Source organism: Aspergillus candidus, assembly GCF_002847045.1.
Source record: "Aspergillus candidus strain CBS 102.13 unplaced genomic scaffold BDW47scaffold_62, whole genome shotgun sequence".
Classification (NCBI taxonomy): domain Eukaryota; kingdom Fungi; phylum Ascomycota; class Eurotiomycetes; order Eurotiales; family Aspergillaceae; genus Aspergillus; species Aspergillus candidus.
In genome coordinates this window covers 127,986-153,412 of record NW_020194067.1, presented here as the reverse complement: position 1 = coordinate 153,412, position 25,427 = coordinate 127,986, and the positions used below count along the sequence as shown (strand labels likewise).

The 25,427-nt window shown below is 43.5% G+C and overlaps 10 protein-coding genes across 10 annotated transcripts; 7 read left to right on the top strand and 3 right to left on the bottom strand.

The window, feature by feature from the left end:
- Positions 1 to 2,258: 2,258 nt before the first annotated feature.
- Positions 2,259 to 5,199, top strand: BDW47DRAFT_112217 (Rab GTPase-binding exocyst subunit SEC15). Its single transcript, XM_024814120.1, has 9 exons — positions 2,259 to 2,411; positions 2,459 to 3,451; positions 3,504 to 3,635; positions 3,687 to 3,788; positions 3,838 to 3,947; positions 4,002 to 4,137; positions 4,186 to 4,635; positions 4,702 to 4,952; positions 5,004 to 5,199. The coding sequence occupies exons 1-9, from the start codon at positions 2,361 to 2,363 to the stop codon at positions 5,080 to 5,082; spliced, it is 2,304 nt and encodes a 767-aa protein (XP_024668518.1). The 5' UTR covers positions 2,259 to 2,360; the 3' UTR covers positions 5,083 to 5,199.
- Positions 5,002 to 6,851, bottom strand: hapE (CCAAT-binding factor complex subunit HapE). Its single transcript, XM_024819825.1, has 5 exons — positions 6,372 to 6,851; positions 6,272 to 6,285; positions 6,136 to 6,192; positions 5,436 to 6,077; positions 5,002 to 5,342 (listed from the first exon to the last, which is right to left on the bottom strand). Exons 1-5 carry the CDS (start codon positions 6,451 to 6,453, stop codon positions 5,340 to 5,342), a joined length of 798 nt encoding a protein of 265 aa, XP_024668517.1. The 5' UTR covers positions 6,454 to 6,851; the 3' UTR covers positions 5,002 to 5,339.
- Positions 6,852 to 7,528: 677 nt separating this feature from the next.
- On the top strand, positions 7,529 to 8,694 carry BDW47DRAFT_77629 (Fcf2 domain-containing protein). The gene is made up of 3 exons (XM_024819824.1): positions 7,529 to 7,778; positions 7,865 to 8,021; positions 8,243 to 8,694. Exons 1-3 carry the CDS (start codon positions 7,585 to 7,587, stop codon positions 8,618 to 8,620), a joined length of 729 nt encoding a protein of 242 aa, XP_024668516.1. The 5' UTR covers positions 7,529 to 7,584; the 3' UTR covers positions 8,621 to 8,694.
- Positions 8,695 to 8,697: 3 nt separating this feature from the next.
- BDW47DRAFT_77619 (purine-nucleoside phosphorylase) lies at positions 8,698 to 10,145 on the bottom strand. The gene is made up of 7 exons (XM_024819823.1): positions 9,869 to 10,145; positions 9,729 to 9,807; positions 9,594 to 9,673; positions 9,473 to 9,537; positions 9,209 to 9,411; positions 8,871 to 9,150; positions 8,698 to 8,820 (listed from the first exon to the last, which is right to left on the bottom strand). Exons 1-7 carry the CDS (start codon positions 10,053 to 10,055, stop codon positions 8,776 to 8,778), a joined length of 939 nt encoding a protein of 312 aa, XP_024668515.1. The 5' UTR covers positions 10,056 to 10,145; the 3' UTR covers positions 8,698 to 8,775.
- Positions 10,146 to 10,602: 457 nt separating this feature from the next.
- BDW47DRAFT_112209 (mitochondrial 37S ribosomal protein uS10m) lies at positions 10,603 to 11,972 on the top strand. Its single transcript, XM_024814118.1, has 5 exons — positions 10,603 to 10,845; positions 10,896 to 11,008; positions 11,072 to 11,104; positions 11,193 to 11,617; positions 11,686 to 11,972. The coding sequence occupies exons 1-5, from the start codon at positions 10,792 to 10,794 to the stop codon at positions 11,859 to 11,861; spliced, it is 801 nt and encodes a 266-aa protein (XP_024668514.1). The 5' UTR covers positions 10,603 to 10,791; the 3' UTR covers positions 11,862 to 11,972.
- A 207-nt stretch (positions 11,973 to 12,179) lies between these two features.
- Positions 12,180 to 13,792, top strand: BDW47DRAFT_77569 (tryptophan--tRNA ligase MSW1). Its single transcript, XM_024819821.1, has 5 exons — positions 12,180 to 12,629; positions 12,697 to 12,777; positions 12,859 to 12,974; positions 13,027 to 13,145; positions 13,219 to 13,792. Exons 1-5 carry the CDS (start codon positions 12,219 to 12,221, stop codon positions 13,665 to 13,667), a joined length of 1,176 nt encoding a protein of 391 aa, XP_024668513.1. The 5' UTR covers positions 12,180 to 12,218; the 3' UTR covers positions 13,668 to 13,792.
- A 669-nt stretch (positions 13,793 to 14,461) lies between these two features.
- On the top strand, positions 14,462 to 16,070 carry BDW47DRAFT_134317 (pepsin-like aspartic protease; the record flags this gene model as incomplete). The annotated part of the gene is made up of 3 exons (XM_024818053.1): positions 14,462 to 14,647; positions 14,711 to 15,029; positions 15,127 to 16,070. The coding sequence occupies 3 exons, from the start codon at positions 14,462 to 14,464 to the stop codon at positions 16,068 to 16,070; spliced, it is 1,449 nt and encodes a 482-aa protein (XP_024668512.1).
- A 1,129-nt stretch (positions 16,071 to 17,199) lies between these two features.
- Positions 17,200 to 19,968, top strand: BDW47DRAFT_120346 (putative meiosis protein MEI2; the record flags this gene model as incomplete). Its single annotated transcript, XM_024815475.1, has 14 exons — positions 17,200 to 17,387; positions 17,439 to 17,787; positions 17,842 to 18,276; positions 18,361 to 18,717; positions 18,775 to 18,810; positions 18,866 to 18,932; positions 18,996 to 19,014; positions 19,074 to 19,104; positions 19,169 to 19,186; positions 19,248 to 19,276; positions 19,332 to 19,375; positions 19,428 to 19,507; positions 19,569 to 19,674; positions 19,736 to 19,968. The coding sequence occupies 14 exons, from the start codon at positions 17,200 to 17,202 to the stop codon at positions 19,966 to 19,968; spliced, it is 1,992 nt and encodes a 663-aa protein (XP_024668511.1).
- Positions 19,969 to 21,156: 1,188 nt separating this feature from the next.
- On the top strand, positions 21,157 to 22,320 carry BDW47DRAFT_77553 (uncharacterized protein). The gene is made up of 2 exons (XM_024819820.1): positions 21,157 to 21,545; positions 21,615 to 22,320. The coding sequence occupies exons 1-2, from the start codon at positions 21,316 to 21,318 to the stop codon at positions 21,994 to 21,996; spliced, it is 612 nt and encodes a 203-aa protein (XP_024668510.1). The 5' UTR covers positions 21,157 to 21,315; the 3' UTR covers positions 21,997 to 22,320.
- Positions 22,050 to 25,133, bottom strand: las21 (mannose-ethanolamine phosphotransferase LAS21). Its single transcript, XM_024819819.1, has 7 exons — positions 24,855 to 25,133; positions 24,755 to 24,799; positions 24,407 to 24,695; positions 24,224 to 24,351; positions 23,805 to 24,175; positions 22,724 to 23,740; positions 22,050 to 22,668 (listed from the first exon to the last, which is right to left on the bottom strand). The coding sequence occupies exons 1-7, from the start codon at positions 25,052 to 25,054 to the stop codon at positions 22,103 to 22,105; spliced, it is 2,616 nt and encodes an 871-aa protein (XP_024668509.1). The 5' UTR covers positions 25,055 to 25,133; the 3' UTR covers positions 22,050 to 22,102.
- Positions 25,134 to 25,427: the final 294 nt, after the last annotated feature.

Here is a 25,427-nt window from a genome sequence, read left to right as displayed (position 1 = left end):
CTAACTATAAATATCTTTATAATAATAAATAATTATTATTTAATTAATATAATTTTTATAAATTTAATTTATTTCTAATATAATAATCTATTACTTAAACTTAGCCTGTGTTCTATTAAGATTTTAATACTTATTTATAAAATTTAATATAAGTTAAATTTTATTTCTTTAATTTTCTTCTTATAAACTTAATATATAGCTAGTTTTTTAGTTTCTATAGATTTATAGATTAGGAATCCTAATCCTAAGCTATCTTATTTAGATTCCTAAATCTACTGCAGATTCTGACCTCTCTTATCTAGATCTGCTATAGATTCTGATCCCCCTATCCAAACCCAACTTATTGCGGATTCGGTGCGGATCAGATTAGTTTTTGCGGATTGGAGATGACACTCTAATCTAGATAAGTCTAATTAAAGCTAAAATATAACTTAAAATAAACTAGTCTACTTAAGAAACTTACTTAATAAGCTAATTTATAAGTAAAAATTATAAAAATACTAATTTTAGAATACTTATATAAATATATATTTTTTCTTTAATACATATAAAAATATTATATAAATACTTTATATAAAGGGATAAAATTAAGCTAATTCTATATTTCAGATTCTATAGTTTTTACTAAAAGTCTGTAGATTTTATTTTAAGAATCTGAATCTGCTTTAGATTCTGACCCCTTCTATCTGAATCTAACTTGTTATAGATTCAGTGCAGATCAGATCAGTTTTTACAGATTAGAAATGATACTCTAGTAATAAATCTTATCATTTATTATCTATTTTTATACTATCAAGAATATTATCAACAAAATTAAGAGGATTATAATACTTTAACCATATAAGTAATATATAATAGGTTCTAATGATGATTTTTTTTTCTATTTCTATTATTATCTTTAATATATTATAATCTTTCTTCTTAAGTATAAAGATAATAAAGTCTAGATTAATCTTATTAAAAATATTCTAATATTTCTTATTAATAATAAAATAAGTAATATATATTTATAGTATAGTAGTCTTAATTATATTAGAATATAATTAATTATAATAATAGTAATAAATATTCAGAGAGTTATTACAGAGGTTTTCAATATTAATATTATTTATTATAATTATAAGCAAGACTTGTGTTATATAATACAGAATTAAAAATTAATCATAATAAAATTGTTAAGCCATGCCTTGCATGCCTATAGCTCTAACAATTATACTAAGAATTAAATAATATATTAGAAGTAATAACAAAGAATTATATATAGAATATTAAGAAAAAGTTTATACTAGAATTAATTACTAGTTCTCCAAAGAATAAGAGAATCAGGGACTTATGTATATACATGTTAGAGTGTCATCTTGTATCTGAAACTGTTAAATTACACTACTTTTATTTAGTGAATGTTAACTAATAATTCTATGTAAGTTTATGTATTTAGATCAAAATTATATTAGAAAATTTATGAAATATCTTAATATAATTAAAAAACTTGATATTAGTAAGCTTATTTTTATAAAATACTCAATATTATAAATTATCATATAATTTATTTTAAAACAAATCCAAATCTAAACCTAAACTTGTTTAGATTATATAACCTATTAATTACTACTTTAGGAAGGTGGGTCTTATATATATTAGAGTTTAAATACTTAATTCTTTATATTTTTAAGAATTATATATATATTGAATTAATTAATTTTTTATAGATTTTTAAAATCATAACCTCAAAAAACTGCGGATTTCACCTTATCCACACCAAATGACACTTTAATACATATAGTCTATAGTATCTCCAATAACTCAGCACCCGCAGGCCTTGGCAGACAAGCTGCCTGAGGCTGCTGCCTAACACCCTGTTTCTTTTATCTTATAAAGATATCTATTAATAAGTAAAGGACTAGCCGCTGCAATAATATCTATCCCAACCCCCACCAAAATCGGCACACCGCCGCTTACAATAACCTATGTAATAATTATTTGACTAGCACAGCTTGTCAAGAGATTTAGCTATTTTCAAGGACTTTTGGGCCACACCACTGTTAAGACTCGAGAGTTTCCAAGAGGATTTCTCCCCACACTGAGCCAAATCCTAACCACGCTCAAATAGCTCAAATGAGACCCCACATATGGTGGGTCCCTCCACCCGGGCTAGGAAGGCAAGGTTTAATTAGGTAGTTAGTTAATCAACGATCACATGATCAATGATCAGCTTGGGCTCCTTAACCAGGGACCTTATGAACTAAGCCCTGTGCATAATTAACAGAACGAGACACTAATTCCTTGATTTAGCGGACAAATCGATTATTTATCTTGAATACTGTTTTATAGATATTCTTCACGCTGCATAATCAGCCACGATGCCGTCAATGGTGTCTTCTCGAAATGAATCTTCGTACATCCTGAACCAAGTGAGAACCAGAGCAGAATGATTACAAGCTTTGGCTAACCATAATAGATCATTATATCGCCATCTGATGCTGACTATCTTGACCAACTTATCCCATCGATTAAAGAATACAGTATCGGCAACCGAACCTCGCAGCTGCTGCAGTCACTATCTAGGTTCGCCGGCGACAAGGAAGCGGAGATCGAAACAATTTGCAATACACACCACCAGGAGTTTGTCAGTTCCGTCAATCAGCTTCTTCGGATTAGAGAAGGCACTGTCAGCTTGACAGGAGAAATACTAGATTTAAACCAATCCATTCAATCCAGCACGGAAAAGTTAGCTGAACAAAAGAAAGTATTAGTTGAGTCGCGGAGTCACAGACAGAATATAGATGAGACATTGCGTGCCATCCAAGATTGTCTGGAAGTTCTACGTCTCGCCAATCAAGTCCATGATCTATTGGCAAAGAAAAATCACTACGCGGCCCTTCGGGCCCTTGAAGAGCTCCAGAATGTTCATCTCAAAGGGGTGACCCAGTACAAGATTGCCGAAATGATCCAACGTTCCGTCCCAACAACCCAAAAGGCCATAGCTGAAGCAGTAATGTCAGACCTGAATACTTGGCTATACCGGATCCGTGAAATGTCGCAATATCTCGGGGAGATTGCTTTATACCACACCGATCTTCGAAAAACAAGGCAGAAAGAGAGGGTGGAGAGGCTACCATATCTTGGGCATTTCAAGTTGAATTCTGCCATTGAATTGGTTTCCGACGAGCATGAGGAGTATGATCTTCTACAAAATGAAGAACTTCAGGTTGATTTTACACCGTTGTTTGAATGTCTTCACATCCATCAATCTTTAGGGCAAATGGACAAGTTTCGCATTGAATACGCCAACACACGACGTCGGCAAAAAGAGCTCCTTGTCCCAGCATCAATAACACTCATTGACGAGGATGGCGCCAGCCTACACAATCTTCTAGAAGAAATGGCGGGATTTGCCATTGTGGAACGATCTACAATGAAAAGAATTCCTGATCTGAGATCACCAATTGATGTATGTACAACTGTTTTCCTACTTTGACCTTCAAACTAACATGTGAATCTAGGTCGATGAATTGTGGGACTCATTGTGCCAAACAGCAGTTCACTTGATATCACAATCACTCCATGAGGTTGATAACGCTGAGAGTATCCTAAAAATAAAAAACCTAATTGCACTGTTCATGCAAACAATGAATGTGAGCATTCACAGACTAATTGAAGTTAATATTACCACTAACTCCTTACAGGCTTGGGATTTCCAGGTTCCAGTATTTGACAACTTCTTGTTGGTTTTGTTTGGAAGATACGCTGAGCTTTTGAAGAAAAGGTTTAGTGATGATTTTCAAGAGGTACGAGTCATACCTAATTACCATCCTTTTCGAATGCTAAGATATTGAGATTGTGTCTACCGATGATTACATGCCCATGCCGATCCAGACATTGGAGGAATATGATAAGGTCCTCAATGTCAGCTGGTATACCCCCGAGAAATCTCGAGAAGAGCAAGCGTATGCTATCCATAAGACAGCATCTGTTATCGTGCCACTAATGCCTAGTTTAAGCTTCCCATGTGTCCTGCCGTTTTCTCAAATGTATCCGTTGTGTTGCATCGACATTCGGAACTTTCTGAACCAGTTCTACTTTTTTGCCAATGACGACTTTTCACACTCAGATGTTATTGATGAAACGCTTAAGGATGTGAGTTTTGCTATGGTGAGGAGTGGGACGCCCTGCTAACCATCGTAGGCACTGGACGAACTACTCTCAGACAAAGTTTGCGATACCTTAGTTGAGCGTCTTTCTTCCCAATACTTGGGGCAAATTGTTCAAATCCTCATAAATCTAGAGCATTTTGAACATGCATGCTATGAGCTTGAAATACTTCTCGCAGCTGCTAGGTCGCAAGGCTCCACCAGTGGTTCCACAGCTTTAAATGCTACCGAAAAATTCAGGAGTAACAAGAAAGCAGCAGAGAAGCGCATATTCGAAGTCGTCAACTCGAAAATTGACGATCTCGTTGAAACCGCAGAATACGACTGGACGGCCTCTTCTCCACCAATTGAGCCGAGCAATTACATGCAGACACTGACTCGTTTCCTATCGAACATTATGAATTCAACATTGCTAGGTCTCCCCACGGAAATCAAAGAACTCATATACTTTGATGCTCTGAGCCATGCAGCGGATACGATTCTTGTATGTATACACCGTATAGTCCAAACTCCCCCTTTACCAGAGCTGATTGCTTTCTTTTTGTCCAAGGCTCTTCCACTTGCTCCAGATGTCAAGAGAATCAACACAAATGGAATCATGGCTCTCGCAAAGGATGTTGAATATCTTCATCATTTTGTTGATAGCCTTGGTGTACCCATCCTTCGCGAAAACCTTGATGAGCTTCAACAAACAGTACAGTTGATGCAGGCAGACAATACGGATGAATTTTATGACATATCTACCCGCAATAAGAAATATGGTCGCGTGGATGCGATTAATGGGCCGATCTTACTAGAAAAGTACGTATCTACCGGCTCTAACATGGACCCTATAGCTAACATAAATTGCAGGGTCACACGAGCTCCCGAAAATGTGATAAAAAATGATAAGTTTCCAACACTTTCTTCCAGGTTTGGGAAACGGTCTTGAGATATAGTGTAGTCGGTGATTGTAATGCCTGGTGCTCCGATCCAAATTGGCCATAATATCGCTCACGACCCGGCCGATTAATAACATTTGGGAAGAGTCATTTTACTCATGTCAATAAAATCACTAATGTTTGGTAGAATATTCAAATCATTATTCTACTAGTTACTCAATTGAGCAACCCACATCAAGCGCCAATAACCTGTCCTTCAACTACTGAAATGCGAACTGATTAACTCGAGTCATGTCTCCTAGGTGGCTCACTTTAGACATATTAGCGAAAACAGAACTAACTAGATTCCGTACATTCATAAGGCACTCCATGGAAGCTTGAAACGGATCGCTTGGAAACTGACCTGTTGTGGAGGCAAATGCGGATAAGCAGCATACATCCCTTCGAACATCTGGGACTGCGGTTGTCCGTACGCAGCAGTTGGATCTGACTGCACAGCACCTGCGTAAATGGCTGGCTGGCGATATTCTTGGTCTTGAAGGCCATGTTGTCCCATACCATAATCGGGGTGTGCCATGTGGTGTGCGGGGTGCTGCACCCCGTGCTGGGAAGGCGGGAGTTGACTTGTTGGGCCTGTTGGACCAGAGGATCCCGATGGAGCTGCTGCCGCCTGGCTGGACCGTTTTGCATGCGACGTAGCTTCCTCGCGGGGAACTATATCAATGAGAAAATCAAACATATCTGATTTGGATAAAGCTGCCGCGATGTCCGATCTCTGCAAAGTACGCCGTTTGTTGTCTTCCGCATGGATCCATGCTCGCATGGTTAGCTCAGTTATAAATATATCACAGCCCTTAGCAAACAAAATTGGAGCCTCTGCTGAAATCATCTTTACTTCGGGGTCTGCCTTCATCACTTTTTTTATGCGAGCGAGAGGTAACTGATGGATCTTGTAGTCATGATTGTCGGACTCTAAGTGGTTGATGATGTGTTGCCAATATGTGGTAAGGATATCCCGGGCTGCTCCTTGTAAGCCCTGGTTGACCTAAGGCATTGTCAGCCGGTGCTTTAGAATTTAAACTTAGCAACATTGAAGAACTTACATTCGCCCATGTTCCCGTATAAAGCTCAGCAACAGGCGCATATCCCTGAGCGGATAGCTGATGGAATTATAGCAAGTCAGCCATACAGGAAAACGCGTAACTTTGCCTTGGGAACTATGAGAGTTGCTGCTCATACCGCTGCGCTGGCCCCTTCACAATCACGTCAGTTGATTCAGCACATTCTTCGTAATACAGATGTGATTCCTTCGGTAGAGAAGGGATATGGGAATAATTACCGTAGTGTCCACCATTTCTGGTGTCGTAAACAGGCTGCTGTCTGCCTTGGGGTTGCCCCGTATTTTGTGAAGGCTGTTCCATGACACGAGACTTCTCCAATGAAATTGTCGTTCTATGAAAGATGAACTTGTCCGATTATGCTGGCCTTGACGAGATCCAAAGGGAGACGAGCCGATAGACGATATAGCGGAAGACAGTACCAATCTTACGAGGGCGCCCCAAATATAATTGATGTTAAGCAGACGTGTGAATCCCGAGATAATGAATGCAACAAGTACGGTTGTTCTGATTCTCAAGGACGGGTCTTTGAGGATTGTTGATAGGAGAAGGTAATAAAGGGTCGTGTCTGACTGGTAAATTGCCCAAGGGTGGTTAGTAGTAGCGCGCGACAAAGAACGCCAAGTCTTATGCAACTCTGACGTTCGCAGACAAAGTGCCCGATAAATTTAGGTAGATATATGGGCTGCGTCGCATGAAGAGTAGTACGTACTGTTTGTTATAAAGGATCAACTAGTTAATCACGAGATAGGATAGAATACGCGCTCCGCGAGCAGCTTGGAAAGGGAACAAAAAGTGTTGGGGTGGGGTGGCAGAATACCCGGTGGCGGTGAAATCTTCTGTAACCAGCCGGTGAAAGTTTTAAGTCATGGAAGTAACGCAGCACTGCCTAGTAGTTACAGTACTTGGGTGGTGTATTTCAGTAATCTTACACAATCCGACATGTACATACTACCTGACAAGATGTCCTTAATACCTACCCGAGTTATCTATAAGCTATCTACTTGGTATTTTGAAGACTTGTTAGGTACTGATCTATTTTCTCACAGGAAGTGTAAACTGGAATCCTGGTATTACCACGAGTATCCACTCCTATTGGAGCAGACCACCGGGTATTGTACCTTCAGGTAAGGCAGTACCCACCTAAGCAGTTACGTACCTGGTACTGAGGTAGACAGATACGTACCTCCCTAAGTACCCATGTAGGTAATTTCTAAGTGCGGGTCCTGGAGGAAAATTTCGGTACATTACATTAGTGGGTCCAATGCAAAAATTTAGTTAACATCTGCGTGAGCTACAAGCCTCTACTAATATTTCTTAGTATAAGTAGAACTTTTTCCCACAACTCATATTTTTTCTTTTGTTAATTTTCCCAAATCTTCTTCACCCCCTCTTACTTGTCACCATTATCATTTCTCAGCTATCTCATAGCAGATGACAACATTAACATGTGAACATCTTGCTGCCAATATAAACGCCGACATCAATAACATGGCAGATCATGATATCCAACAGCTACTTCTTCAAGCCGAAGGTCGGCTTCGTGATCATAACATGAAAGAAACACGTGATTTAGTACTCCAGCATCACAACAACGAATACTCAAATGGCACAACATCTTCGCTAAAGTGAGTGGATTACGCGGGCAAGATTTGGAGCCAAGTCTTATGCCGGGCTGGTTGTGAATATAAGCTCACCTATATGTACAACCTAGAGTTCCCAAGTTAGCATCAGAGCATGCGCTGCAACCTTATGTCCGTGAGCAGGGCAATATCGCCACAGTTGATCCAGCACATGTCGCACGGCCTCCATTAGGCAAGTCAACAGTGTTTCAAATGTCGAACACTGAAAAGACTGGACCTGCAAATAAGGTAAATCATACCCTTTCGCTTGCAACCCGATCCATTTCATTATGAGGAAAATTATTCTGTCGCATAAGCGCTTGATGCGGCTTTAACAACTCGTTTTGGGTTGCGCTGCACTAGTGAGAGCTTTTTTTTTCATAGTTACTCTGAATGTCACATTGGAAACGATCTTGCATGTTTTGGTTTTCATAAACATGGTCCATACGCTAACATATTCATACTCGAAGGATAAACCTACGGCAGGGAAGGACTGGTTCGATATGCCCAGAACAGAGTTGACGCCGGAACTCAAGCGAGACCTCCAGATTCTCCGGATGCGCTCCGTGCTAGACCCAAAAAGACATTACAAGAAGGAAAATGCGAAAACCCAACCTCCGAAGTACCTGCAGGTGGGAACTGTACTTGAAGGTCCAACTGAATTCTTCAGTAACCGCATTACGAAGAAGAACCAACGGAAGACGTTTGTTGAAGAAGCATTGGCCGTGGAGCAGCAGGCCAGACGCCTCCGGTCAAAGTACAACGACATACAATCGAATAAACAAAGCGGAAAGAAGGCATACTATCAGAACCTGCGGTCTAAAAGACAAGGCAAGAAGAACACATGAAAAATTATGTTCTCTGGTGTGTTCAAATGATCATGAGATCGTGGCTCACCCAAAGCTACGGGTGCAGATGAGGTGTCGAGAGACATGGATCTGAGGTCAAACCCTACTGCTCACCCACGACCGCTTGTTCCCTGGGCAGAGCCAAGATTTAGACACTAACTACGTTCGAAGACGGTTGACATAACTCGTACAACGAGTTTCTACATCCGGTGTCAGTAGCTATACGAGATGGACGGGCTGGGATACGTACCTCCATGTCGACAGCCGCATCGCGGCCAGCCTCCAGGACCTCCGCATGGTCCGCTTTACCACTTTCCAGTATTGTGTTCAGGTCTTGGGCGCCTTTACCCTGGATCTCCTTATCATCTCCACGAGGCACGGGCGAAAGAACTGCATTGTTCGTTACCAAGCTCAGTCCCAAAACCCGAATTCCGCAGTGTCTGGCGACAACGATTTCTGGTACGGTCGACATGCCTACCACGTCAGCCCCGAGCGCCCGGAGCAAGCGGCATTCTGCCCTGGTCTCATAGCTACAATATTCAGCTCGGAACATGGAACATGGTTTAGATCATGCCTCAAGGAACTCACCTCGGACCTCCGACAAAGGCATACACGCCTTCATGCAATTCTCTGCTTCTTTTGGGATGTGCTATGATCTTCCAAGCTTCGTGTACTTGTCGACGAAGTTCCAAGTCATAGGCATCAGACAAAGGCGGAAACCGCGGTCCCAGTTCCTCAACATTTGGCCCTCGTAATGGGTGGTTTCCGGCCAACCCTGCTAAGAAAATGTGCTTTTAAAATTCGAGTTAGAATCCCAAATGTCGTCGGTGCTCATGGCCAACAGAGACTTACGTCATTCAGTAGTACAATATCGCCTACTGCATATTTTGGGTTGAGACCCCCAGCCGCGTTGGTCACTGCATATGTGGTGTTAAAGAAATACAAACAGGAAAGAAGTCAAATGAACACTCACAGACGATAGTATCTACTCCTAAAAGCTTGAATACCCGGACAGGGAATGTCACTTTATCAATGGAATGGCCTTCGTAGTAACTTGTAAGCAATTATTAGTTCATAAGTAATAATAACTTGATGGAATCTGCCTTACTGGGCCCGGCCAACCATTAGCACAGCAGGCACTGTTTTGTCAAGCAGACCAAACACAAGCTTGCCCGCATGCCCAGGAACTTAGCATATAACATATGTTAGTATCAACAAGCGATAACTAATTTGACATCGTGAGACTACCTGTGAGGTGTGGAAAGTGGGGGATAGAAGAATAATCAAATTCCTCGTGGGGTGTGTCACGAATACTGTCCGCGAGACCACCCAGACCAGAGCCACAGACAATTGCGACCCGAGGAACTTGTAAGGTGGCAGGTAAACTTTGCTTCAAGAAAGAGGCTGCCTCACGAGCCTGATCAAATTGAGACATGTTTCCTCCAGGTGTCGTGTTCCTTTCTTTTGGTTGTTGAGAATGATACACCGAGTCGAAAAGAGAGGGGTTTCGAATCGGGCATGAGAAATATATAGGCGCAGTGCAACACTTCTAACATGTTCTAATGGTTAAAAAAGATTTCAAACCTAGCTGCTTATGTACTAGAAGCCTCTCCCATCCTTGTTGTTCAGACCCACCATCATTTCACGCTGTCATATAAATTTCACTTCAGTACGTACTACGCAGGACAATTCAAGTTGGGACATAGACTGTTAACTACACCTGTACTCCGTATAAAGTACATGAAACGAACTACTGAATGTTAGCTAGTCACTCCGGCTACCTTCGGTAGTATTCATAGTATCATCCGACTAGGGTAGGCGGGTATAACTTACAGGCAGATGTACAGACATTACAGAATCAATTTCCTACACAATGTCCAAAGTATCATGACTCATCCGGTGGCATGCGTACGCCGTAGTTAAATAGTACTGATGCTCTACCTCTGGAGTAAGTACCTGTACGGAGCCCATGAAAATACATTTACCTACTGGTGACACTACGGGGTGGTACTCCGGACTACCGACGGAACACTAGCGGGAAAGCGGTGAGTCAAACAACCAATCACTTCAATATCAGACAAATCGTCAAAAATGGACTGCCGACATTCAGGGCGTTCTTCACTACCAGCATATTTACCCTTGTTAGCCAGCAGTTGACTCGTGGTGCAATCATGAGCTTATTGTCGAACCCATGCCTCATCTCCGGGGTTGGTAGGCATATACAGGTAAATGGGGCCTTAGACCGTCTATCTTCCATGTTACTGATGATACGAAGTTCTCTGTACCCATGCGCAACCTCGCATTCTCAGCTCTTAACAAATCAAACCAAGCGACTGTGCCCAGGCGCGGTATATCAAGTACGGAAAGCGAGTCCAAGAAAGATACAATGTGCGGCAACATCGTCTAATCAATTTTCCATTGCGAAACCCTATGCTGACTACTGATATATAGCTCTCCGCCCGATACTTCATCTGCAACAGAATGGTTAGTCGTCACAGCCTCTTCGCAGTCTATACAGGAGCGGGAGCAAATGATCAATCAATTGCAAACACCAACTCACTACTTCTCTTAGGTCCGAACGTCTGGACAGCCTGTCTTCTAGGGCTAGACTTCCTCGGAGCGTCCAGGCGGTCTATTTGCGCCCGCTACGGAGGGCATCCGAGTATGGTTTACCAAGCTGTGATCTCCAATTGAGATCTTACAGCGTACGAAATGTGGAGTTTTTCGCAGACTTCGCCATTCGTGCTGCATACTATCTCCGGCTCCCGGTTTCTGGGCCCGTGCCGTTGCCACGGATTGTTGAGCGGTGGACTTTCCCACGGAGCAATTTTGTACACAAAAAAAGCCAAGAAAATTTCGAACGAATAACCCTTCGTCGGCTTATTCAAATCAAGGACGGCAACCCTGAGGTTGTTCAGACATGGCTGGCATTCTTGCGGAAACACGCTTTCTATGGGGTCGGCATGAAGGCAAATGTTTGGGAACATGAAACTCTTGGTATGGCTCTTTCCCTACCCTGGGCTTAACCTCGAATACAAGTCAAAATGCTAACATGGCTTCTGAAGATGTTGCCAGGAATTTGGATGAAAGCACTTCGGATGTCGAAAAGTCCCTAGAACATCACCTGTCACAGTTCGGTCGGCGCAAGGACGGAGAAGCGCTCGGCTCATTATCCAACGTCCTGGATGCTGGAAGACTTGCTCATAACCAGGCCCCGTTAGCCAATATCCGAAGACACTGAAAATCTTCTATCATCTCTCCATATGTTCACTCGGCGTCCCAGCCTGTGCCTTTCTTTGTAGTTTTACTATGTCTAGTTATTGTTGCAATCATCATTCATTAAACCACCGAGTATTTAAGACCGAGCGGATTTATCAATTTCTTCGTATGTTATCGATTGGGTGGATTTCAATTAAAGCTCGGGCTAGCTTTTTCAATTTTTTTGTTCTCGGTCTGCGCATCTTGTCGGGGTCCTTATCGGCAGGTAGGTCACGTGTCATACCCTCTTTTAATGGTGGAGAATTCCCGGTCTCAGGTACTTGTGACCAGATAGAGCAGTGGTCAGTCGGCACCTCGGTCTATCAACACCGACTAAACGATGTCTGCCAGGTTCAGCCAACTGAGGCAACTGTCGATAAGCTTGCACCCGAAGGGTAGAGCCACTGTACATTTAGAAGCGGACCACTGGGGGTCAAAGGGTCACCGACGGTGGAACAGCTCATTAAGGACTCAATCATCAGCGGAAAATGGCAGTCGCATTATATTCTCTGGGATACAACCCACTGGTGTCCCGCATATAGGAAATTATTTGGGTGCTTTACGAGAATGGGTCAAGCTCCAAAATAATACGGCTCCAGGAACCAAATTGTTCTTTTCAATTGTTGACCTCCATGCATTAACGATCCCCCAAGATCCCCACCAGTTCAAGAAATGGAGGAAAGAGTCGTTTGCGACATTACTCGCTATCGGGCTAGATCCAACACGCTCGACTTTGTTTTATCAGTCCGCTGTAAGTTGTGCTGACATGTTCATATTTGAAACACTTGCTGTCTAATCAATTTCTAACTGCTTTGGAGGTTGCCGCACATGCTGAACTCTTCTGGATTCTCTGCACTACATCATCTATGGGATATCTATCTCGTATGACCCAATGGAAAGTGGGTTGGCCAAAATCAGAACTAGCTTTTTTAATAAGAGGCAAGCACAAAGGGTGTGATGTTAATATGATGGTCCTCTAGAGTAAACTTAAATTGTCCGACGACGCTACGTTGGAACATTCAACGGCGAGATCGAAACTGAGACTCGGTTTATTCTCGTACCCTGTTCTGCAGGCTGCAGATATCTTGGTGCATAGGTTCGCGCGCCAAAGATGACGGGGAAGATGATCCTTTACTGACACTATATAGAGCGACTCATGTTCCTGTTGGGGAAGATCAACGACAACACCTCGAGTTTTCCAGATCGACTGCGAATAGTTTCAATCATCTCTACGGCCCAATTTTCCCTTTGCCAGAAGCTCTTATATGTGAGATTATCCATCCTTATGACGACACCGGGGATGTTAGATTGTGAAGGGCATCAACTGACCGTCCCCGCAGCCCCCGCGAAGCGAGTAATGTCACTCAAGGATCCGCATTTGAAGATGTCGAAATCTCATGCCGATGATCGGTCAAGGATTCTGTTGACTGACTCCCCCGAAGACATTCATAAAAAAATAAAAGTAGCTCTGACGGACTCGGAGGTAGGTATAGCCTACGACCCTATCCACCGGCCCGGGGTATCTAACCTCCTCGAAATACTCGGTCATTTTGAGGAACGGCCATGTGATGAGTTAGCCTCGGAGTATAGGTCCGCTAGCCTTCGTTCTCTAAAAGAACACTTGGCTACTAGGATTTCCAAGGACCTCGAGCACATAAGAGAAAAATATTTTTCGATCATGGCGGACAAAACTGGTTATCTTGAATCAGTTGCAGAGCAAGGGGCACAGGATGCGCGTTGCAATGCTGAGCTGACTATGGAACATGTCAGAGAAGCAGTAGGTCTTTGACAGAGTTGCACTTCGTTTCCAAGAGTCGGAAACACTGGGAGAGAGGCACGTATCTACCTCCCGAGTTGTACATTAGGATCATCACGTAGTGAATCGTGGAAAATCAAATATTTCGAATCCCCGAACTCGCTGTCAAGGTAAAATCTGGCGCAAGAAACCTGACATGTATCTTTGGTACGAACACAACTACAATGGAAACGTAGTTTCATAATGTGCAAATAAATAACTTGCCTGTTTGAGCTTGGCCTGAGCCTCGAACCGGGACGGATGGGACTAATACGAGCCAGCAACAACAATCGAACTATGGTAATCAATTGTACGTGCTCCACCTCATAACACATCCTGGGCTCTTAGTACCATTTACTGTGCCAATGCGGAGTGTCATGAATACCAAGACAATATTCACGATAGATGACGACAGCATTTCTGTACAGTATGCACGTGTACCGGGGTTGTGGGTCTTCTACTGGGCCCTAAGAGGCCCAAGATGTGGATCTCCGAAATCTGGCTAGGTCTAAAGAACAGTGTTAGTCGTCACGACCTACTAGACATTGCACAGAAGACATCACTTACCACCTACCAGTATCCTTACTCTGCTGAAAGAGATTATGGGGAAAATGTTAATCATGCATTTGAAATCTTATATATATTCCGCGGCAAGGCTTGGATTTGGAAGTCCAGCATTGTCTCTCAAGTCATTAAATCTATACATATTGAAGGAACTGCCTTCTGGCAATTATTGCTTATAATAAGGGCCGTGGAGGGTTCAACAATCCATAATTATCATGAAAGCCATGTGGCGCCTTTTGTTGACGGCTCCTTGCATCTTACAGCATACGCATGCATTCACACTTTACCCCAGGGATGGCCCTGATGTTGTGGAGCTTATGATAAATCGCAAAGATGTCCCTGATCCTGTGGGCAGAGATAATGTAAGGCGCAAACGTGACAAGACAGTTGGTCAGGTACTTGATAATGAGGTGTGTGGCTGTGCCCTGTTATAGAATATCTATCATAGATGTGTTTACATACCAGCGAAATAGGAGATGTTATATTTCTGCAACGTCACACTTGGGACGCCAAATCAAAGCTTGCGCCTCGTTATTGACACTGGAAGCAGCGACTTATGGTGTAACGCGGCAAACTCGACTCTTTGCTCTTCGTCTAGAAACCCTTGCAGTGTTTCTGGCTCATATGATCCAACACTTTCCTCAACATATGCATATACGTCTTCGGATTTCAACATTTCCTACGCAGACGGCACCGGAGCAACCGGGGCTTATGTGACCGACAACCTCCAGATCGGAGGCGCAACCCTAGAACACTTCCAATTTGGCGTGGGGTATTCCTCTAGCTCACCGGGTAAGTCTGTCATGACCCTGGTTGTAACTGAGACCCAAGCCCGGTATCGATTTCTTGATCGTCAACTAATCTCCCCGTTGTTGAATGATCGTATCAGAGGGCGTTTTAGGCATAGGGTACCCTTCTAATGAGGTCCAAGTTGGTCGTTATGGCAAAGAACCTTACCCAAATCTTCCATGGGCAATGGTTAAGGCAGGACTACTCAAATCCAATGCCTACAGTCTCTGGCTCAATGATCTGGACGCCAACTCCGGCTCAATCCTATTTGGGGGGGTAAACAAAGCAAAATACAACGGAGATTTGCAAACCTTGCCCATTCAAACTGTCAACGGTGGCTATTCAGAACTAATAGTGGCGCTTACGGCAGTTTCGTTGGAATCAGAGTCAACGCATCACAGTTACTCTTCGAAATCACTCCCAGCTGCTGTTCTACTTGATTCCGGGAGCTCCTTGACATATCTTCCAGATGGTGTTGTCCAAGATATCTATGATGACCTCGGGGTGGTCTATGAACCTTCCAGTGGTGCAGGATATATACCATGCAGTATATCGGATGATGATATCCAACTGGTGTATACTTTTTCATCCCCTAACATAACAGTTGGGATTGATGAGCTTGTTCTTGATGCCGGTGATCTCCGCTTCCAGGATGGCACACGTGCTTGTGTCTTTGGTATTGTCCCTGCAGGTGACAGCACAGTTGTCCTAGGCGACACATTTCTACGCAGTGCTTATATTGTATACGATCTTTCCAATAATGAGATCTCCCTCGCAAACACCAACTTCAATTCAACGGGGGACGATATCCTGGAAATCGGTACGGGGAAGAATGCAGTTCCTGGGGCCACCCGAGTGTCCCACCCAGTAACGTCTGTGGTGGCTGATGGTCCTGGTGCTAGGATTGGCGGGCCGACGGGCAGTATCACGACTGATCTGCCATCTTCAGCAAGCAAAGGGAAATTCCATGCTGGTGTGCCAACTAGCATTCTGATGTATCTGGGCTTGACGATCTACATATTGGGGCATCTGTGGACTATTTGATTAATTTGTGCTGTCTTTCTCCCCCGAAAAATAATAGAATTGGCCAGACTTTATCCCACGAGCGGCAAAGGCAACCTCGACGGCCAGATTGGTGTCCGTTATATTGCTACTAGTGGTTGTAGTAGGAAGTGAATAGTCCTCATCTGAACATCCGGTACTAATAGATGAGATGATGGTCCCGAGTCTATGGCCACCCAGAAGGTCAGTTTAATATACTCATGAGAAGGCCTTTGCCGATCTAAGTATAGTAGAAGGCAGTAAAAGTCCTGGATTCGTAGGCTTTGTTGTCAAATTCCGAGAAACAGAATTACTACTGGGGCTAGTCGGTTCTGGCTGATAGCCTTGTGTTTTCAAAATTCACCACAACATGTGGATCCGTTGTTATGCGAGCTGGTACCTTGGCTTCGGAGTGTCTAGAAAGGTACCTAGCATATAGCACGAGGCCACATGACAAGTACCTGCTCTCGTTTCTACGGTTTTCTGTATCTAGGATCAACTGTTTATCCCGATCTGAAATGAAATAGCATGAGCCTCCAAATCCATAAAAAAGACCCTGATAGATCAAACCCTCATCACAGTAGTATGGGAAGCCTTGATGTCTACCTATCTACTTGTTTCCAGGATGCGGAAATAAAGCATCGAGAAGGCTTTCTAACTCATTCAGATAGTACTAGTATCTAGGGTTATCAACTGTGTGTTGAGAAGGTACCTGTCTTAGGATATTGTGCAAGGGTAGATTGTTTCTTCAACATGCGAGAGTACATGAATCCTGCTCGTTGATCTCTCTGTCAAGCGAAGACCACCATACAATGTTCCTATCATTTCGTGTCGCCCTTATTTCCCTCCAACCCTTTCATCTCTTGTCTCCTTCACCCCCCCCTGTCACCTCCATCTCTCTCTCACTCTCTCACATCTCTCACACATAGCCAGAGGAATACATCCGTGTCGCATGTAGATCCAACCTCTTCTTTCATTTTTTACATAATAATTGATCTCGCTTATCATACATTCCCTTTTTGTGAATACTCAGAAATATTCCATTGTCCTTGTCCTAGGCCTTGTCTCTCTTAACAACTTGGATTTTCATTTTCCGTGAAGCCTAGGCTCCGATCAGGGTTGAGTACCCAAGATGAGGACGAACGGGTCTCCACTTGGCTTGAGTAGCCCTTGCTCTACGAACGAAGTGGTCTCCCCAAACGGATCTCCAGACACAAAGATTACGGCATTTTCTCCTGAAGACGTACGTGCGAGAGGCCGTCCCGAATCTGGGATCTGCACTTCCTCGAATGACCCTGGTTTTCGAAAGCTCTACTCGGTGTAAGCTAAATATTCTCGTTATTCATATCAAGCTCTTCTAACAAGAGAAAGGGCATCTACCGATCCTTTTTTGGTGCCAGCATGCGTGAAGCTTTCGCCAACTGCAGCTACTTTCACACCGAGTGGAACGGCAAATTTTGTACTCAGTAGCAACCAAGCTCGTGGCGTTGGCCACTTGTTGGCAAATACACCATCCGAATCCACTGAAACAGGAACGAGTCCTCCAGAGTACCTCGAGAATGAGTCTTCGAGATATAGACCTATTGAAAGATTTCAACCAAAGAACACGAGTTTGTCGTATGGTTTCAACTTTGACAAAGTTGATGTCGAAAGACGTGCCATTGTGATCGAAAATGTCCCAACAAACCTTACTTACATTCTTTTGGCTGGATTTTTTAATGTGAGCCTACTACCACAATATTTGTATCTGTTTGGTGTACTGACTAGATCCAAGCGCCGTGAATTTACTACTGTCAAAGGTCCTGTCCTCACAGACCTCAGGTCCATGGGCAAGGTCTATGTGGCTTTCACAGATAGTCGAGAGACAAGGAGGGCGACTGAAAAAGTCCACCTTCTACGACCTGAATGGCGAGTCTCCCCACTTACCATCAAAGAATATGTACAACATACAGAACCTTCGAATGCCTCACAAGCATCTGATTACGAAGGTCAATTGCTCGTGACTGTTTACTACGATGGCCGTAACCCGAGTTTGAACAAATGCACTGTGGCTCGCTCGCTCGAGGCCCTTTTTATGACCTTTGGAGATATTAAGGAGTTTACAAACTTACCCACTGGACAAGAGAATATAAGTGAGTTTCACGTTGAGTTCTTCAATACTCGTGATGCGGAAAACGTGATTAGCACATTAAATGGATCTTCTGTTGATGTAAGTCGCGGATCTCAGCCCTCCAATTCCCAAAATTGTGGGCAAATGGCGGTATACTCTAACAAGTCCCGCTGTCTGTTTTAGGATTGTGTACTCGATATCTCTTTTTTCAGACCGGATGTCGAGGACAGAGCTCCGCTACCTCACCCGAGCCCATGCCCCGCAAGTGATAGTCTCTCACATGAGGATCCATTCCTCAAAAATATGCACTGGGTCTCCAATCAAAATATCCGTGGCCCATATATGGAACTCAGCCCCACAGGCCGCTCCACCGTTCCCCCAGGTGAACACGCTGGTCTCCTGGAATGGATGTCTAGGGCTGGCGAGAAAATATTGGCTTCGCCGCGCCGTGAGCTCAGCCGCTATGCTGACCTGCGCGTAAGCAATCAGAACGCTGTTGATATCGAGCGAATTCGCCTGGGCCTAGACGTCCGGACAACTGTACGTTCAAACAATGGCGACACTCACGAATTATCGTCTGTTTTAACCTTGACTTAGATCATGTTGCGGAATATTCCTAATAAAATTGATCAAGTACGTCCAGTAAACTGCTCATAGGGGTGGCTGGCCGATATTCTGACCGTTCAAGACCATGCTCAAGGCGATAGTTGATGAAACAAGCCATGGCAAGTATGACTTCATGTATCTACGCATTGGTAAGTTGTTCAATATAGGCCAGTGACTATTGGGAGTAGTCGAAACTAAATACATGATTGAAGACTTTGCAAATAACTGCAAGTATGTGGTATTTGTCTTCCTGATCAATCGCAGCAAGGCGTGCTGACCTGCTTCTTTAGCGTTGGCTATGCCTTTATCAATTTTGAAGATGTAAGTCGATAAAGACTCCCGCTATATACATTCCGAGTACTCTACGTAGTTGACATGAAGATAGCCAATCGATATCATTGATGTTAGTAGCCCTTGCCCATTCACTGGGATATGGCGAAGTGTCTTTCCTCATGCTCTCCTAGTTTGTCAACGCACGAGCAGGGAATACTTGGTATGTATGGTCTCTACGCATCCTTTAGATTTTTGGCACTAATTGGCTCACCTAGGAACTGTTTCAACAGCGACAAGGTTGCCGAAGTATCGTATGCTAGTTAGTAAATAGCCTCCCACGATTCTGTACCACGTGCTAAGACGCAGTTTAGCAATCCAAGGCAAAGACTGTCTAGTGCAAAAATTTCGCAACAGCTCTGTGATGTTAGAGCATCCGTCCTTTCGCCCAAAGGTAGCTGCTTGCTGCAACTGTTGGGGCAGATGAACTAGTATAAAGCTCACTAATCTTGTAGATATTCCATACGGGTATTGGGGGACTTGCTGGTACTGAAGACCGTTTCCCTGGCCCAGACAACCCGTCAAAGATGCGACGTAGTATCGAAAATGCAGAACACGTTGGTTAGTCATGGACTTCGGATTACGGTTGATAATCTATCACTGATGAGACATTGTTCTCAAGGCCTCTTTGCCCCTCGTGTTGGTCAGCAATACCGAGACGAACAACGTCGGCGTCGCTCACAATTTGACCGCGGAACAACTGCAGCCGAGCGTGAGGTAGTTTATGTTCGAACTCTTGCTCCGAGAGCTCCATCACCTGTCAGAAATGCATTGAAAAGCGCCCCTTGCACTTATCCCGCTATGAAAGTGTGGTATGGCTCGGCAGTGCCAGAGCGCGGCCCCAGGACCTCTTAACTGCAAGGTTGACTGGGCTTTTTCCCCTTTAACAGTTTTAGTTTCCCCTCCACCTCTTCCTCGCCAATAAGTGTATGTGTACATCCGTCTAATTCGTGGCTCGACGCTGGCATTAGCTGTTTCCTTTCGCCAGTACTCTCTTACCATTCTTTTCCTCGATATCGGCTTCCTCACTCTTGGCAGGGGTCAATAAAAAAGAGACAAAATCTATTTTTGATCCATTGAAGGAAGTCGGTTTCGTGCGCTGGGTGGCATTGATGGGATACTTCGGTATGAGACTTGATGTTGGGTTTATCACAGGTTGGATGCCCTTCTCTGTGAGACTTCAGCTACCATTTTCCCCCGCTCGCCTGAGAGATAATTTGTGAATTATTACAATAAGACATGTCCGTTGATACAGGCTTCAAACCAAACAACATGTAGGCTGTAATAAATCAAGACATGCGAAAACGATAGATATTCCATAATAGTATAAACCATGCTCAGCTTGGTTTGAACTATTGGCTTGTTTTGGTGAGTACTTGATTTTGACAAGTGACAAGACTGATATTCTACTCGAGTACAAGCATCCGATATCTGCCCTCTTATATCACAACAGACTTGCACAAGTGAGCCTGCTTGTGCAGTTCAACATTGGAAGAAGTTGGGCCTAAAGGATCACTTGGTATCTAGCCTAGCTCATATGACCGAGAGACAGTATAATTGGGTAAGATGAAAACATAACTTTTTCCTAGGATATTAGTAAAGTACATACCGTAGTGACTCGGATACAGGATTCGCTATCAATAAGATATCCCACTACGGAGTACCAATTGGGAATCCGGGAAGTGGAGATCCGTACGTGGTACGCCAGATGTCAAGGTATACCCATGTTGCCAGACGAAACAACCTGACGCATTAAGGATAGTGCGACCTCGACTATGATATCAATATCATCCTCGAATAATATGATTGTCACGGAATATGATTTTACATAAACTATCAGTTACCTTATTTCCTGATATCTATGACATAGCTTTCTGGTTCTCTCTCTAACTTACTCCGTAGTTGGTTGCTATTCAACCTATTAGTAAGCTGCCTTTGTTCTTCGATACTCCGATAACGATAACGTTGGGGGTCCTGTCGGTCAAGTAAGTAGTGCCTCCATCAAAGTGGTTCTTGCGTATGATAGTAAAAGCTAAATGAAAGCTTGACTTTCGGATCTTATCCACTATTCTAGATTTCCCCTCCATTTCATCTTTTTCTTTTTTCCCCCGAGCAATTTTACGCAGAACAAAGAGTATCGCGCTGACAACGCCGAGGTCTGAAAATCTGATATTTTGTGCCCTACTATTTCCTTGCCATGAAATGGACAAGGAAAAGGTAATTGCAGTGTATTCAATGCTCCATCTGGTTTTCCATCGGAATAAGAACCAACACGGGAAGACAAAATGGTGGAAATGGCTTTCTTTGCTCAAACGAGCCACTATGAATCTTTTGAAAAGTCTAGAATGTGAACTAGCACGCAGCAGAAACAAGTCCATTGTCGATAAGCATGCCAAACATTTAGCCACGAGTGTGGTACCCAAGTGTTATCGGTAGGTCTTGGAAGCTAGAGAAATCCTGTTTGTTTTTTAATCTCCGATTAAATACTGACTATCTCCCAGTGCGTTCTCCACAGTTGTTGCAGATGGGCAGTTTTCGACGCTTGGTATCGTTCTATTAGCAACATTGGCTCGCCTTACAAAAGCAATGGCGATCGATAAAAAATTGGGTTGTCCACCACAAAAGTCACGGGTTCCAGCTATTCCAGATCGAAGTTATACTCCAAAGGAGGATATTGGGGAGGTCCTCTCTCGGACCCAAGATCATTCAGGTGCGGCGGTCGACACCGAGACCCCTACCGCCCATCCAACGGCCTTAGGGGTACGCAAAAACAGTGATCTAGGGAAGAAGAAGCGCCCTGGTTCTACAGATGTGAAAAAACCGAAAAAAATCAAAAAAACCAAAAAGGATGCCATAGACGAGCTTTTCGCTAGCATTCGTTGAATAGCAGAATCCACGAGCTGTTCTATATAGATACAAGGCAGACAGCCATCTTTGGTATTGGGGCAAGAATATATGTGCATAACATGAATCCCCCTTCCCGGCTTTTTCATGGAGACTTGAGGACCGGCAATTCGGCGTTTCCCAATATGTTCACACCGAAGTAGTTGATGAGGATCCAAACCATAGTGTAAAGGTACTTCGGAGAAAAGACCGTCCAGATGAAAAGATGCGCTCTTAATACTGTACAAGAAACCATGACAGACACCAAGGTTGTGGTAGCATAAAATGTCAAAACCGTGATATGCGCTCTCTTGTTCCACCGCTGCGAATTGTGAGAACCTCGAAGGAGTCGGCTGGCTGAAACCCACCAAATTGGGCCGGCCCAATTGCCTATGAACATCAGGATACCAACGAGTATGACATTATAACTGCCAATACCATTATATGCGTTGGATAAATCAACCGATGAAATTGAATTAGAACCACCAAATGCAAAAAATGTAACGTGTTGCATTATCAGGGATGTAATGGTGAGCTCAGTTGCAGTGAGGTTTATTGAGGAGAGGATATTCGCCTGCAATCTGAGAACCAAAAATATGGGGATATTGGTTGCCTTTGACTGTGTCATCAAGAAAAGAGTGAGGGACTCATGGAAAACTCTGGTCGGCGTTGCTAGTTTTAATTAGCGACTGACTTGTGTTATCGTATTTATGTCTTCTTTGCTTACCACTATTTTGTCGATGCAATGTTTGAGGTACCACCATAGTGCAAATCGAGTACAACATAAGCAGGAGTAATCCACAAAGAACAAACCTTGCATGTGGAATGAGCGGGATTTCTCCGATGTTTGCCGCAAAAGGCTCCAAAATTGAGTCGGTGAGGAGCTCCGGCGACTCTGATCCCACAAACACGACTTTGTACAGAAAAGCTGCTAATGTGATAGACGGGCCAACAACATACCATAGCACGTTCTTAGGGAGGTTGGAAATAAGGCGTTTGCCCGTGACTGCGTACGCTAGAATGATCAGGAACCATAGGATGTCCTGATGGGACCGTAAAAAGTCTCGTGAGATATCTGGCTCTGCAGCAAATTTCTGACCGGTTTGATTCCAGCGTCTCACTAAACGGTGGGACGCTGCCAAACCTGCCAAACCTAGCCTAGCGAGCACCGACGAAAATGACCAACGTGGTCCTGTTTTCCCGAAGAAACTAGTGTGTTGGTGACTGAGTGACTTGATGTGTAAGTAACACATCCAGCCCGTTAATAACCAGTACCAGAACTGTTGTTCTTCCTCAACATAACTGCTCGCGAACATCAGAGCGTTATAGCTTAGAACGCTCATGACTAAGAACATTATGGACGGCCTAGATGTTGAGAGTAGACCATGCATCGCCGGTACAGATAGAAAAACAGCCAGGCTAGTGATGCCGATACCTAGGTAGAGATATTTCACGTCATAGTCACTAGCAGCACTGCTCATCAATCTTTGGGCAAGTCTCAAAAAACTGAGGAGAGTGGATTCCAGGTTGAGGTGTATGTCATTGTTGTGCAAGCCATCAGATTTGTGTAGCAAGTCATGGACACGGAACCATGCACATTGAACAGCTTCAATCCCATCTGCATGCCCACTATCGCAGTCGGCTGTCACTTTATTGGGGTCGAACTCATAACGTGGAAATGACCCCCTGACAGTTTTGAGCAGCTGTCTGGCATTGTCTAACAAGATCTTGGTTCTTTCATGACCTGAAGAGCGAAAGAAGAGATTAGTGGTAACACCCAGCTTATGTATATGGGAATAGCATCTTACCGTGATCCCACATCATAAGTAGCTCCGGGATGACAACACCCAAACTATTTAAAGGAATTGGCAAGCCAAGAAGACTTGCAAGAGTCGGCGTAAGGTCTGGCTGGTCGACGGTCTGATAATATTGTAGATCATGTATAGGCTCTATTGGGCTTTGGCCATGCGCGCCCTTGGGTTGAAATTTGGGTGATATGAAAAGCAAGGCCGGTGACGTTTCACCTACGGAAGAGCCACCGTGATTACCGGCGTCATTCATACCATGATCGCCGCATAAAACAAAAAGTGTTGATTCAAGGTGTTTCTCCTCCTCCAGAGCCAGATACACCTGGGATACAACTGAATCCATTTCATGCTGTTTCGGTATCATGTAAGAGCTGCATACATGTTAGAGTTGTTCTTAACTAATGAATGTACTTGGATACCTTTGAGGGCCTGATTTGTGCCCAATATGATCCAGGCCTAGATAATGAATAATAAATGCTGACCAGTCATCCTGAAGCAGCTCATCGCCTATATGGCGCGTAACATTGTTGTCTACTTCGGTAAAATCCTGTACATTATAAATCAGCCCTCGGAAAGAAAGTAGTGCCTACATGCCGACTGACCGACACGAAGAAGCTCGAAGTCCCGTCGGCCCTATCAAACATTCCTGGGAACAGCTTGAGCCAGGTGTCGTCTCCATACATGACGAGGCGATCACCTCGCCTTTTTAATTGCGCCAGCCATGTATCTTGATGGGCAAGTGTCGACGAAGTGTCAGATTCCGCAATATTCAGAATCACGTCCAAGAAAGACGGAACAGATCCTGTTGTCATAGCTTTGAGTCGGGGCATTGTCACTGTTGGTGAACTTGCATAAGCCGTGAATGGTAGAGCATTGCCATGTCGGATAAGGCTATGAAATTACATTAGATCAACTCTATGATAGCATACGCTCAAATTATCCAAACGAACCTTTGGGTAAATAAGAAACCAGAGTTATTGGAGTACACAAAGTCACTGATTTCTAGGGTTAACTAGGAGAATAAGATGCCAATCTGTAACATTATCATACCTCCTCAATGCATCGACCACCATGAAAATGACTTTATCAAATATCACCGGCGGCCGGATCTCCTCATCATCTGTTTCAAATATTGCAAACCCAGGAAGTAAAGGCTTATAGGGGAAAAAGCCGGATGAGAAACAAAGAATGGCAATCGGAATGAGTATATTAGCGATTAGTATCGCCCAACTTCCAGGGTTCAAATGCATTGTGTTGGTAAAAATTCAGAGTTATGACTGCTGCAATATGTCCATTGATCAAGAGTTCGAAATTTCGCAACCATGTCAGTATTGTGTTTCTTCTCTCTCTTTGTCCCCAGTAAACATGATAAGTTGCAAGTTGTTAACATGGCTGACAGGGGGATTTTGGAGTAATGCGGGCAGTATATTTGTTGTTGATGAGACACCGCCTGCCCTTCCTAGGTTGTTATCACGATAAGATTGCCTGATAGATGATTTGGTTATCATTCAAACCACTAATGTCTACAGTGATAAATCATATCCGTCCTTTATTTCGTAGTTGGATCGAATGCGATTTAGTATTGATTTCACCAGACGGAAGATAGCAATATCATCGAAAGCT